Genomic DNA, 15,716 nt, shown 5'->3' with positions numbered 1-15,716 from the left:
TATGTTAATGAGTAGTTCATTTTTCTATAAAAATACATGTTTTACTTTGTTATTTTGTGTTTTTTAATTGTTTTAATTGATTACTCTCTCGTGTTAATCGACTACACTATGTTGTTGTGCATTATTAGTTTTTAAAATTTTTTGTTTCAATCAATTACCCCATGGTTTAATTGATTACCATTTATGCATTTGTGGTGTTATGGTTCAAAATTTTCTATTTTAATCGATTACATGTTGGGCTTAAAGCTTTGTTTTGGAATTTTGTTCTGTTGTAATCGATTACGACTTAATTTTAATCGATTACATGTTGTGGTTTATGGCTTCTTTTGGCTTTGTGTTCTATTTTAATCGATTACCTTACGCTTTAATCAATTACAAAGGCCTCGGGGGATTTTTTCTGGCATATTTAATTGATTATGCCTACGTTTTAATCAATTACTTATATCAACTTTTGCTTTTAAGTGAAAATGAGGATCAATTTAATCGATTACTATGTTATTTTAATCAATTACTTGCGTATCTTTTGCGTGTAATTCATTATATCTCTTTGTCTTCACCTCATTAACCACCATTATTTTTGCATTTACTCCTGCCATCCACCTCAGCCAATCAAAATGACTCAGCCTCTCTATAAAAGCCAACCTAAACCTATTCATAAATCACACCAACACCTCCTCTAACACCATTCTCTGAACCCAAACATCTTCAACTCTCAAACCCTCTGTCTCCTCTTCAAGATGGTGAGCAATCCTTCAAGAGCACAGAAGAAAGTGAAAACTTCTAAGAAGAAGCAAGATGAATGCTCACAGGCTGCTCTCAATCGCTTGGACAAATGGTTCACAAATGAAAGCAAGAAGAATGGCTACAAGGTGATATATGTTGTAAAAACAACATAAGGATCCCCAAGTATTTGGACTTGGAATGGTTTTCTCAACAAGGGTTTAACTTTCTTAATCTGCTGGAAGCACAACGATTGTCAAAGCTGGTGCAGATGACAGGAACCTTTTATCCAGAGCTAGTCAAGGTTTTCTACACTTGTGCACGTGATGACCTTAAAGGTAACCTTTTCTCTACTGTAAATGAAGTAGAAATGGTCATTGATGCAGCTGTGTGGAAGGAAGTAGCTAGTCTGGACATGGGTGGAGTCCGCAAGTTCGATGAAACACCTGATGGGTACAATAAGATGTAGACCTATAGGGGAATGTTTCTTGACTCAGCAAGGAACTTGAGGAATAGCTTTGGAGTTGGTGGACTGACTGCAAAGGACAGAATGTTAGTTTACCTCATCACCTACACTCTTACTCCAAGGTCAAGTAATCACGCTCAGGTAACGGATGATGATCTATAAATAGTTTATGGTCTGAAATTAGGTATAAAGATGAACTAGGTACAGCTGATTGAAGACATTATGTTGAAGAGTAATCTTCTGGTAGATTATGAATTTTCTTATATTGTACTTGCCTTAAGATTCATTGACTACTTCAATGTTGATGTCTCTAATGAGATTGTGGACTATACCAAAGCATCCAGTGAGATTACCGAAAGGCATCTCAAGAAGCTTGGAATGAGGTTTGTTGATCATGAATAGATAATGGCTAGAGAGCCAGCAAATGGAAGAAGATGTTGAAGCTGAAGCTCTACAAGAGCCTACACATCAATAAAATCCTTTTGAGTCACTCATTATTCAGAAGATGGATGCTATGTTTCACCTCTATCAAGAGCACTCAGCAGAAGTTCATAGTTCATTGGAGAATATAACTACCCAGCTGGAAAACATAAAAATTAGGCTGACCCTTAACAACCTCCTTAACCTTGATGAGGATGAAGCTTAGTCATGTTTGAAGTGCTTGTTATTGTTGTCTAATTGTCATTTCTGTTTGATTTCAATCCTGTCGTTATATCTCTAATCAGTTATCATGATGTTTGATTAAATTTTAATTGTTATTGAATGAATGAAATGCTATGTTATTTCCCAGTTCACATCATATGTTTGTCTATTTATTTTATGAATAACTGTGACTTTTTGGCCTTGTTATGCCAAAAGGGGGAGAAAAATTACATTACCATTGCATTAGGAAGGATTAGTGCATTGCATACATACATTCATATATAACTCTACCTAATGATGATGATGATATGAATTAACACTTCTCTTAGTGTTAAGAAACTTTCAGGTTTTCTAAGAAAAGTTCCTACTCTCAAGACTCTCCAAATGCACTCAAATAGCAATTCAAGTTTGGCATCATCAAAGCCAAAAAGGGGGAGATTCTTAGAGATAGGGGGAGCAACATGAAAACTAAGCCTTGAAGCTTGAAGAAGTTTTATCTTTTTACATGCTCAACTCTTTGAGTGACATTTGTATTGATTGTTGTTTTGTTTGTTGCATCTTAGTCTTTATATTTTTATGTGTACATCATGCATCATCATATAGAGGAAAGAAGATTGTTTCTATAAGTTAGAAACTTCTTCGGTGCATAAAACTCTTTGTTTTAATCGATTACAAGACTAATCATAATAGATTACATAAGTGTCTATAGCTTGCAAAGATATTCTCATTTCGGTTTAAACGATTACAAGTTAACTATAATCAATTACACAATTCAATTAAGACAATGCCTGATTTTTCATGAGTCTCTGCTTTAATCGATTACCAGATAATCGTAATCGATTACTTCTCTATTGAGAGTGTTCCCATAAGTGATCAAGAACACTTTAATCAATTACATCAAGAATCTAATCGATTACATTGTTCTTGAAAGTTCTCCAGATATGGGAATAACACTTTAATCGATTGAAATGATAGTATAATCGATTACTTCCTTGAAATAATCGATTACATTATATATTTAATCAAATTATAGACGGTTATAATTTTTTTATGAATAACTAGCTTGTGTTCTCATTTTTGAATGCAGAAAAGAAATAAGTGAAAGAAAGAGAAGATTAAGTGCTTAGAAAAAGTGTGCAACTCACAACCTCTAAACTTCCTTTTTGAATATCTCATGGTAAAAAGTGAGTTGTGAAGTTCTCTTGAGTTCAAGATGACACTCATTCACTCAAGCAAGGTTCTTGCTTTTGACTAATCAGGTTGTGTCTCTACTTGATTCAGTTTTTCATGTGTTTTACATATTGTTAGCATATGCATGAATTTATGAAGGTATGCTAGAATATGTTTTTCAAGTTTAGGCTAAGGGTAGGTTTCTCAAAGGCTCTTATTCACAAAGGACGCTAGGGTTAGGTGCCTTAGTCTCTTTTTCTGGTAGGAACTAAGATTAATTGTGATTGCCTGTAAGAATTTTATATGCACAGTGAAAATCTAATTAATTTTGGATTAGATAACTGGTTAGCTTCTTTAGAGATAGAGAGTGAACCAGTATAAAAATTGGTATACATCTTCTCTTGATCTTATCTTTTTCTCATTATAGTCTTGATCAATTTACTGAAGGTTAAAGAAAATATCTTTTTGAAGAAAAAACTTTAACAAAAGATTTTGTGTTAAGGGTGATTGATTAAATATTGGTTTATCAAAACTCTAGTTTTTTAAGTTTGATTTGATTTAGAAACCAATTCACCCCCCCCCCCCTCTTGGTTTGTGAGTTTCATCATCTTTTTCATTAGTTTCTAAAGGGATTGTTATTCTTACCCCACTTTTTGGCCATTCTCACCCTTACATTTCAAAAAAAAAATGTAAAGTGAAAAAATTACCCATCATCCATTCCTTACACCACTTCAATTTCCCTTCCCCTCTCACTTTATCATCCCACAATTGACACCCCACCTTTTGTAGCTTTTGCATCACACCTCATTCAATAACCAATTTTCCTATTTTGAACCTCATTCAGCAATGTCATATTCGTTTTGTGGATGTGTTATTTTCTGCATTTGGTTGCAATGGAATCATGATTCTTATGTCTTGGGGGGAACAATGAAATCAAAATTCTATTATGTATTTGGGCATAGACAAAAATAAAATCATGATTCAACTTGTGTTTTTGTTGAGAGACGACGGAATCGTGATTCCATTATGTGTTTCAACCAAGACACAAATGGAATCATGATTTCGTTGTATGTTTGGGTTGAGATACACAACACTGATTTCATTTCGTGTATCAACCCAAATATACAATGAAATCATGATTTAATTTTTTATTTATTTAAGTTGTGTAATTCATTTACGATTTATCAACTCATTGATCCCTTTTGGTTGACTATAGAATATAAATAATGGAAGGGAGTTGAAATACTTTGATTGATGATGGTGTTACAATGCCAAGTGGTTAGAAAAATATGATTGAAGCAAGCAAGGATGCTTTTGAGCATCCAATACAAGCAAATGGTAATGAGGTGGGAATTCTGATTGAAGAAAATGATAATGGTTTGGATATTGACCCCCCAACCTCATTTTCTTGATTACTATGAATATTACATCACTAACAAGGTATATTGAATAATTAATGATTCAATTTATAAGTCAGATTTAATATGCATGTGCATTATTACTGAAAAAAGTCTATGGATTCTATGTTTCTGCAAAGCGTGATGATTTGTAGAAGTAGGTTCGAGAAGTCAAAAACAAGCTTGCATTTGTTATTGTGATAGAAAGGTCAAAAACTTGGAGGAAGACCTTTGCGTTATTGGCTTGTGAAAAGGGAGATAAGTATAAGCAATATAAATAAAAGTTAACCCACAAGTCTACTAGAACCAAAAAATGTGGGTATCCCTTGAAATTAAAAGGGAGGTTTGAGAGAGATTTCATATGGAAATTACTTGTAGTTTGCAATTTTTATAGCCACTTAGTGTTTAAAACATTATTGATTCTTGTGTATGCTAGTTGCTTTAAGCAGTTAACAAAAAAACATTGTTAGATCAAATTATAAAGAACATGGTCAAACCTTGCCATTTTTGTTGACAATAAAAAAATCAAGAAGAGACAAATGTCAGAACCATCAAAACTATATACAATGTACGAAAAAATATCATCGAGAACAAAGGAGTCCAAGAATTCAAATACAATATCTCATGATACATGCTTGTCACAAAACAAAATGGGAACGTGTTTATGTTTTGTTATGTTGGCAATGAAAATGTGTTTTCGTAATATTATGTGATGAAGATTGGCAATGAAACAAAAATACATTTTCATTGTATAAAGTATACAGCAAAAATCTTATTTGCTTTGCGTTATAGGGGTGCCAAAAAATCCAACTACAAAAATAAGTTTTTATTGTATAAAGTATATAACAAAAACATATTTCTATTGTAAGTTTTATCGTACTAGCTACACTGCAATAAAAATATGATTTCATTGTTGTGTGCTTTTAATTTATACAATTAAAAATATTTCAGTTAATAGGGTATTTTAGAAATACAATTTATTTTAAACACACGTGGGAGTGGGAATAGCAAAAACTTAAAGAGAATAGCAATCCTAGCTAGAGCTTTGAAAAATAAAAATAAACATAAAAAGGAACCAAAAGCCGAAAGAAGGATAGAAGCAAATGACACAGATGTATAAATATAGTAAAGATTCCAATCATCGTGAGCCGGTCTTTCTCATGCTCGTCTTCTCCTCGTCCTAAGAATAACCACCACTCAAAGATATCCCAATTTTAAATCCACCTTCTTCTTATCCCCTCTGATCCAATTCACCACCCTTCTCGATTCACACCCTCACCAAATGGAAAAGGAGGCAAGGAATTTGCAACGTTGAAAATCCTCACCCCCCTCCTTTCACATTTTTGGTGTCGACATGATCCGCTAGCACTAATTGGAATATTAGGAGTAAACCCTTCGAGGGGGGAAAACCAAACCAATTCAACCAAATGCATACCATGCCTCCTAAAGGCACCCTAACTTTAATATTCCTTCACCATGATGTCCTTTCTTTCAACAACAGAGAACACACGTTAATCACACCCTCTCCCCACAATATTCACATATGAAAAAATAAGTTACATGGCTTGTCCTTAAAGAAAAGGAAAAACCATGCAAGCAGTACGACGTTAATGTCTGGCTGTTTTTTCTTTTTATTATTATTATTATCATTATTCCTATTACTATTATAATTATAGATGGAGAGAATAGAGAGGAGGAGCAAGAGGGAGGAAATGAAAGAGAAGAAATGGAGCCGAAAGATTGAGTTAACGTTGATGACGATGGGTGGCCAGAACCAGAAGAAAGAGGTGGTTGCCTGTGACGACGACGTATTGGCATCGCCGAGGGATGTGTTTGGGGTTCCTATTTCGGGGACGGATTCAGACAGCACGGGGAGCAGCAACTACGGCGGTGGGCCGGGGTCGCCGGGCCTGGGCCAGAACCAGGCAGCCCAGGCTCAGAGCCAGCAGTGGAGGGCGATGATTGATGTTTTGAGGTTCAAGTCCGTTAGGAGATTCTCGACGATCCCGTTGCTCGCAGCGAGCTACGAGATCTCGAGGAAGAGCCTGAGGAACAAGTTGGCGCGTATTCGGCCTGCGAATGAAGACGATGACTTCGATGGCGGTATTAACATTGATGGCATTTCCACTAAGCCTTCTTGGAGGAACTTCAGTTACGCTGACCTTGCCGTTGCCACGGACGATTTCAGCCCTGGTATGAATCAACGCGAAACTAAACACGCACTCTTGTTTTTTTGTTTTTTGTTTTCAACATGCGCGTTGTTAATTAGTTGATTTTATTTGGGGCCAAACTTTATGGGATTTGTGGATGAGTTTTCGTAGAGTTTGTTAAGAACTGTTTGAAAAATGGATGTTTTGTACATGTTCTGGGTTGCGAAAATGATTGTGAAAACTCAAATCAAAACTCTTGACATCTAAAGAGATAAAGAGAGAAGAAAAAGAAGTATAAGAATGTTGGTAAGATATGATTTGTACGTTTGAGGATATTAGCTAGTTGTCCATGTATAACTATTTCTTTAATTGAAATGGTTGTTAGATATGTGATATAAATAATTATTTGTATGTTTTTACGTAACAGGTTATGTCTATTTAATTCTCTGTAACTAAACAGCCTAGAGTTCATTGTATTTTGAAATAGTTAGTTTATGTTATGGTGTATGTACGTGTAAACATGCTGATGCACTTTAATTAAACATGCACTATAAATTCTGCCAGTGCTTTTGGATTTGGTTAGGGATGAGGCCAAATTATGTGTCTCTAGCAACAGAGAATGACAGCAAACTGATTCTGAGACCTACCATTAAATTATAAAGAAGTATTCACCAAAAAAGAAAATATTATGAGGTTTGAGATCGATATTAGTGTTGAGTGCACAAGTTCGGTTGGATTGAACTTAAGTTGCCAAAAACACTTTGGGTGGAGTGGTTTGAAACAATCTAACATGTTATAAAGCAGTGATAAGTGATTTCTAATTGAAACTTGAAAGCTTAAGGCTCATGTTCCACGGTCGTGAATTTGCATGATTACCTTAATTTATTGTGCTTAGTTACATGTCATCATGTTTCAGTTTCTTGAGTAGGAGAAATGGTTTGGTGGTTTGGGAAGATTTAGTAATCTGCATGAGATGTAATTGGATGTGATTAACTCTCTTGTAAATTAAAAAATTTGAGTACGTGTCATGCATATAGATTGATCAACACTGTGAACATGCGGTGGTCATTGATATCTAATAATTTCTTGTAATACATGAATTTGAGTGTGTTTTGGTAAGAAATAAAAAAGAATAGATGAGAAATAAGATAGAGGTGAATTCAAATAAGATAAAGGGAATTAGAACAAATGATTTATCTTCTTCAAACAATCATTGTTACATATAAAATTGAAGACAATTGATTATCAACAATTCATAATTAATTAATTTTTACTATTGCCCATTTCTTTGTTGTTTTGCAGAGAAGTAAAAAGGTGTAAACTCATACCTTTTTTTTTTATTTCTCTCTTCTCTTACTTTCACAATACCAAACACACATTATTTGATAAACATTATGAACATGTGGTGGTTATTGACTACTAGTAATTTCTAGTAATCACAATACTGTTGTTGAGTTTGATCTAGTTAGTAGCTATCGTCACTATGGCAAATTAGTGATGAATTTGATATGTTTTCCATCCTTGGCATAAAAACTCGTTCAACCTTAGGCCAAATAATAATTTACCCGATTAACCAAAAACATTAATTTTATTTTATATATATACTTCACAAAATAATTGGTACACAAGTTGCGACTTGTCACGTTTGCTTTTATCTAATTTTACTTGCAATCCTTAAGAAAAAAAAAATAAAAACCGTGCAACTAGGGAGGTAAATAAACCAAACTATTCAGACTAACTAGTTAAATACTCGTTCAATCTCTTTTGTTTAATTAAATAAAGAAATTCAAGCTTAAGATTAGACTTGATTATTTAAATGAGTTGAACCAAAGCTTTAAAAGCTAGACAGTAAAGGCTGGTGAATAACTCATTCTAAAAATCAAGTGTTTTTGTCTCTTAAAAAGAAACATTGAATTAATTTTGAAAATGTAATAGTCTAATTTTTTTTAATTCCATGTATCACATGTTAAGCACATTTTTTGTATTTGTAGATTATTATCTAGTATTATTAATAAAGTTAAAAAATGATTTAAGTATAATTTTGTAAAAGAAAAATAATTAAGTTATAAATGAACTAGCAAGTCAAGTACAAGCTAAATTTTGTTTAATTAGTCAAGTCCAAACTTTAACAGCTTGACTGGTATACACTCCTACATGTAACATTTTGTGTAACTAATCCAAGTCCAAGGTGAATGATCAATTATTCAAGTAACATTATTCCAAGGCTGAAAAACGAAATATATCTCATATATTTGCTATGCAAGGAGAATTACCATATGTGCACAACATTCTTAGATATTGCTTTTACAAGTTTACAATTTCTGTTTCTGTAGAGAACTTGCTTGGAAAAGGTGGTCATGCTGAAGTCTACAAAGGATACTTAGCAGATGGTCAAGTTGTAGCAGTAAAGAGGATAATGAGGAATGAAAAAGAAGCCGAGGACAGAGCTGGTGATTTCTTGACAGAACTTGGAATCATTGCTCACATTAACCACCCCAATGCAACACGCTTGATTGGGTTTGGGATCGACAATGGTCTCTACTTTGTTCTACAATTGGCCCCACATGGCAGCCTTTCCTCTTTGCTCTTTGGTACATTGCTGAATCTTTCTCACTTCACAATTCAACTCTTCTGTATATTTTGTAATACACTCTCTAATACACTCTTTCAGACACATTCTTTGTAATTAGTTAAAATTTATTGAAAACTACATAATCAGAAAAGAGAATCATTAAATATGATGTGAGACCCATGATAAAGAAGAGTGTATTCAAAAGTGCCTTAGAAAGTGTGTTCCCAGTATTTCTCTTTGTAGCATAGGCAGAGTTATATACGCTACCAATGAACTAAGAGTAATGTTAAGGGTTGGTGTCTTACATGGCTAATAGAGGTGACATTCAACATTTCAGGTTCTGAATGTTTGGAGTGGAAGATAAGGTTTAAAGTAGCTGTTGGGGTTGCAAAAGGATTGCAGTATCTCCACCACGATTGCCCAAGAAGAATCATTCACAGAGACATCAAAGCCTCAAACATTTTACTCAACGAAAATAATGAAGCTGAGGTACTTTGTATGAGCCTACAATATAAAATTGTGAACTTGATCTTTGTTTTTGGGGAAAGGTAAACAATTCTTTCTGTTATAAACTGCAGATTTCAGATTTTGGTTTGGCAAAGTGGCTCGCAGATAAGTGCGACCACCATGTTGTGTTCCCAATAGAAGGCACATTCGGGTAGGCATTGCAGCATCTTTAAACATTTTTACATATTTTTTTCTCCCTGCAATTGCATTTTCTGAAAAGCTGGTTGATTTATGGCTGCAGGTATTTGGCTCCAGAGTACTTTATGCATGGAATTGTTGACGAGAAGACTGATGTTTTTGCATTTGGGGTTTTGTTACTGGAACTCATAACAGGTCGTCGTGCAGTTGATTCAAATAGTAGGGAAAGTCTTGTGAAATGGGTAAGTCTTCAAAAGCTCTACTCAAGTCCTCTGTTTCCTTACCTTGTCTCTATTCTTGTTCACTTAGTAAAATAGTTCCAACAAAGAAAAAAATATTGCTAATGGAAGAAAAATATATTTTTCCCTTAGTTTATTAGGAAAACAGGATTGTAAAAATGAAGTAGAATTTATGGCATGTATAAGTGAATTGTCTTTCTAGATAAGTGTGATCAATGTCTTTGAGAATATTAACCAATGAGTCCTTAGATTGAACATGATTGTACAAAAGATAGGTATTAGCAACATATTTTTGAACACATTAAATTTATTAAAAAAAATCAACTTAATAGGTGGAGACTAATTAAATAAGAAGTAAAATCAATAAAAAAAAATTGATTTCTAATAATTTCAGTCAATAATAAGGAGTATTTTTGAAAAAGTGTGTTTCTAGTATTTTTCTTGTTGGAAATCAAGATGTTCATACCTCAGCTTATAAAATTATAGGTTGCATTTGCATACTAATTATATAAGAAAGACAGACTAACACCATGTTGTGCTTTGGTAAGGCCAAACCACTGCTGGATGCAAAGTTGATCGAAGAAATAGTAGACCCCAGATTAGAAGATAAATATGATCTCGCAGAAATGAAGTGTGTCATGGCAACGGCTTCCTTGTGTATCCATCACATGTCCTCTAAGCGGCCATACATGAATCAGGTAAACAAATGAGCATCCTTCCTCATTCAGCTTAGTCTCTGTTGCCATATTGTGTCACTATTGCCCGTCAGAAAATAACTAGCCCCTTTATTTTAAAATAAATTACACTAGCTATTGAGATTTTATGAAATTACATAAACTCTCCTTCCTTTTTTAACATTTATAATGTATAGAAAAGTACGGTATAATATTTTTCAAACAATTAGGAGTAATTAGTGTAATATTAAGGAGCATCAATGTATATTTATCAAACAATTAATGGGGATTAGTAAGCAGATAGAGTTTTTGTGATTTCACGAATCTTCGGGAGTAGTTAGTTTAATTTACTATTGTTTTTATAATGGGGTACTTAATGACTTGCCTCTTTGGGAACAACAGGTTGTGCAGCTACTAAAAGGGGAAAAGGTGCCTAATGAACTCAATCAAAATTCATCAGCTCCAAGATCACTCTTGATAGATGCATGTGACCTAGAAGATTATACTTGCTCTAATTATTTGAACGACCTCAATCGGCACAAGCAATTACTCATGGAGTGATGCATTGTGTGGGCTATATGTGCTGATGTTGCCTTTTGGGGTTGCATGTTTTCCCTCTATATCTATTAAAACTTATGGAATAATACTTGTAGCGGTGTGTGTTAGTGTCCACCTGTGGGTGAAGTTGACAATGTCACAAGCTGGGGTCCTTTATTAGGCATGGCAAAATATCGTAGGGTTGTAAATTGGCATGAACTTGTACTGAGCATAATTTCTCAAGAAGCAATCATAGTTTGTATGGTTGACTAACATTAAGGACTAAAGGCCTCTGAACAACTAACTATATTTAAAGAAACAATCTATGTACAAATCTTGCAACAGAGAGCATTTGTACCTTTTTTTGATCCTGTAGTGACTGGTGCCATTTAAACAATTTAATACCAAAATCTGCCAAACTCTCAAATGCTTCCCTTTTTCATTTATCCAATATATCTTTTTCTAATTTTTTTGGTCAATGCAATTTTATTAAAATGCAAAAGTACAGCCAAGCTGCATTAACAAAGGGATCTCAAATTCCAAAATAAAACAGTACACTAAGCACCTTAAGATAGATATTAGAATACAAGGTAGCTTGTTCTAAAATACTCAAAATAGACATAGTTTTAATCTCAAACAAAACATTTAAAAGGCCCAAGACCAAACTGCATAATCATCCACCATGCATCATCATCTACTTTGGCTTGTTCTCAAGTAATGTCATGAAGTATAATTATGAAAACTTCTACCATTATGTAGAAAAAGTATGTAGTATGAAAAGAAAAAATAAGAGTAAAGTTTCATTATGAATATTTTAATGTAATATTTTAGAGTTATGTTAACACCAAAAAAAATTTAGCCAACAGGAAACAGCTAAATTAGCTAACACGGTTAATGAAGGACATAAATGAAAGAGCAATGAGGATAACCACGTTATTTAAACGTCTTGGAAGGACGTGATAACTAGCGTGCAGAGCAAGGGAGCAATTGAAAACTTGTTATCCATGATCGCCTAAATTTTAGGAATACTAGATTAAGCACTACAGTTGTTTGTATCTGTCTTTATCTCTCTAAACAGGACTTATCACAATGTAAGATAGGTCCATAACCTTCAAAAATCAAAACTACCTTTTCTTGCTCAATCTTTTTATTGTACATGAACATAAATCAATGATCATGTAAGGCTACCTAAATGATTACATGAAATTCTTTGTACTCACAGACATGATTACCTGAAATTCTGGACATTAAAATTAAATTATATGTATTAAATTAAATAATAAATAAAAATATAACTTAAAAAAATTGTTCATTAGATGATGACTACAAGACCTTGTAGTTGCTTTTATGAGGTCATATATCCTTCGAGACAGGACTGGCCCAACATATTTAGACGCCTAAAACAAATTTTGAAATGAGATCTTTTTTAGTCTAATAATTTTTTTAACAAAAATTATTATTTTTATTAAATATTTATATTTTTATTGAAAATTTATTTTTTGAGCTTTTAAGATACAAAGTTATTCATTAATTTATTATAATCAATTTCCTTTAACATGTCTTTTTTAGTCGATATTAAAGCTAATTCATTCGATCTTTCACACATAATGTTTCTTCTCTATTTTCGTTTTCTTCAATTTCTACGTTGTTAAATTAGTCATTCAACGAGCAATCACCTATATTTTCATATTTATTTCTATCTGTTTTGATAAATCTATCTAGAGCCCCATTTTTGTGATTCAATTAAAGCATCAACTCTTTTCATTTTTTTAAGTTTTGAATAATCAGATTCAAATTTTCGAGTTGACATTTTGAAATAAAGCAACTAATGTATAAAAAATAAATAAAAATTATAAATCAAGATTATGAAAAAAAATGTTAGAACAATAAAACCTAATTGTCAACTTGCAAATGGATTGCTTTATATACTTCTTTGAGTTGAGATATTTTACCGTAATGCTCTCTAAACTCCGAAACTAATAAATATAAATAAAAATATTTTAGAATTTCAAGAAATTATACAAAAATAATACCAAAATGGAATTATAAAAAAATTATAAAAATTATAATCATATTTTGAAAAGCAAAAAAGAGCATAAAGGATTCAAATGATTTAGCCAAATGGATAGAAGAAATTTTAAAATAACATATGTAATGCCTTACATGTGAATCGGAATAGGAGCAATAAAACCAAGCCACAAATCAAAAGCAAAGCAAGGAATATTAAGAAAAAAAATCAATAAGCATACCTAATCAACTGAGAATAAAGGAAGGAATAATCTGCATGATTAGAACACAAAGAGTATAAATGAGAATGAGAGTGATATTTTAACTAATTTGAGAGAGAATAGAGTGACTTTTGGATTACTTTCACTAATTAAATAAAATAAGAAAAGAAATTTTAGATTAATTTTAATGAAAATTGATATATTTACATTGAGAGACCTTTGATATAACCCGTCAAGAGACAAACTAATTAATGAGAATCAGTGAGTAATTAATTTTAAGTGGAAATTAGACAATGAAATTATGGATCTTTCCAGAAATTAAAATTATTTTTCGTCTATATTATTTTTTATGGGTATTATACGAAAATATGAGTCTTATAATTATTAATATATTTTTTAGGCCTAATTAATTTTTTTGGAGGCCTAAAGCAAGGGCTTTAGTTGCTTTACCCTTGGGCTAGTCGTACTTCATTATTATACTTTATTGCTTTCAATTCTCTCAACAACAACAATAATGATAATAATAATAATTATATAAATTTTTAATTATACTAAATGGAAGTATTCAATTTATGATGCAATAAGCTTAGTCAATTCAAATCTTCAATATTATCACATAATTAAAATTAATATCTTTAAACTCATTAAAATATTATTTTAAAATAATTAAAAACTATATCTATTTAATAAAAGTTACACCATTTCAACAAATTCAAAATAAATTTTAATTTTGATAATAAATGCTTTTAAAAATTACTACATATTAGCATTATATCAACAATAAATAAAACAAATAGTCAAATTTTAATAATTATATAATATTATATATTCATATTTATTATTTTTAGATTCTTTTGTAATTTATATTTTTCATATAGGGAAAATAGACTTGAAAATAAAAAATAAATACTTTATCATGTTTTTCTCCCTTACATCATGTTGATTATATGATAGAGGGCTATCCAAGGAGAAAGAATTTGGCTTGGGTGGGCTTTACATGGATATCACCACAAAAAGGAGTAAGAGATTTCAAGAAGAGTTTGGGGAAAGACTAAATTGTCTCATAGAGGAAAGAGAAGAAGCAGCGAAACTCATGTATTTTAGCCAACTTTTAGAATAGGATTTATTTTCATTTTTAAATGTATTTTGGGCCTATTTTTGAACTTGTAATGTGCTATCACAACCTTTTATTTTTATTTTCAAGTCTTTTAATTATTAGATTAGTTATTCGACCTTGGGCCTAATTTAGGATTATTAGTGGGAGATATTGATGGAAGCTTGCATGTGAAGCTTCTATGGAGGCTGAATCTTTGAGCTTCAATGAGGTCCTTCAATAGTGATTTTCCACCATGGAGATGCAGCGGAAGACAAAGGAGAAGAGGTGAGACGAGGCGCCAACCACTAGGAAATAAGCCTTGGAAGAAGGAGCTTCACCACCAAGAATATGCCTTGGATAAGAAGCTTGAAGAGGATGCTTCAATGGAGGAAAAGAAAGAGAGAGAGAAAGAGAGAGGGGGGGAGCACGAAATTGAAGGAAGAAAAGAGGAAGAGAAGTTGAACTTTGAAGTTTGTCTCACAAGACTCTTATTTATCAAAGTTACAACAAGTGTTACACATGCTTCTATTTATAGACTAGGTAGCTTCCTTGAGAAGCTTTCCTGAGAAAACTTCCTTGAGAAGCTTCTTTGAGAAAACTTCCTTGAGAAGTTAGAGCTTAGTTACACATACCCCTCTAATAACTAAACTCACCTCCTTGAGAAGCTTCCTTGAGAAGATTCCTAAAGAAGCTAGAGCTTAGCTACACACACCCCTATAATAGCTAAGTTCACCCCCATGCCAAGATACATGAAAATATAAAAAAAGTCCTTACTACAAAGACTACTCAAAATGCCCTGAAATACAAGGCTAAAACCCTATACTACTAGAATGGCCAAAATACAAGGCTCGAAAGAAGGAAAAACCTATTCTAATATTTACAAAGAAGAGAGGACCCAACCTTGGTCCATGGGCTCCGAAATCTACCTTGGGGTTCATGAGAACCCCAAGGCCTTCTTTAGCAGCTCTAGCCCAATCCTCTTAGAGTCTTCTATCCAATACCCTTGGGGGGTAGGTTTGCATCATCCCCTCCACCTTGGAAAGGATTTGACCTCAAATCCTAAGGTTTTTCATATTCTGGGCTCCTTCCCTCGACACCTGTAAAAAGAATAAAAACATATGTATTAGTGGTGTTGGATATGTTAGAGTAGGGTAAGGTCTGAAAACCCCTTTCATGGACA

The 15,716-nt window shown here is 32.8% G+C and overlaps 1 protein-coding gene across 1 annotated transcript; it reads left to right on the top strand.

Moving 5' to 3' along the window:
- Positions 1–5,540: 5,540 nt before the first annotated feature.
- LOC100794225 (receptor-like cytosolic serine/threonine-protein kinase RBK1) lies at positions 5,541–11,617 on the top strand. Its single transcript, XM_003551262.5, has 7 exons — positions 5,541–6,588; positions 8,879–9,136; positions 9,455–9,606; positions 9,696–9,775; positions 9,866–10,004; positions 10,550–10,699; positions 11,078–11,617. The coding sequence occupies exons 1-7, from the start codon at positions 6,072–6,074 to the stop codon at positions 11,234–11,236; spliced, it is 1,455 nt and encodes a 484-aa protein (XP_003551310.1). The 5' UTR covers positions 5,541–6,071; the 3' UTR covers positions 11,237–11,617.
- Positions 11,618–15,716: the final 4,099 nt, after the last annotated feature.

The sequence above is a fragment of the Glycine max genome, chromosome 18 (genome assembly GCF_000004515.6).
Source record: "Glycine max cultivar Williams 82 chromosome 18, Glycine_max_v4.0, whole genome shotgun sequence".
In the NCBI taxonomy this organism is placed as follows: Eukaryota; Viridiplantae; Streptophyta; class Magnoliopsida; order Fabales; family Fabaceae; genus Glycine; species Glycine max.
This window is presented reverse-complemented; position numbering and strand designations above follow the sequence as displayed.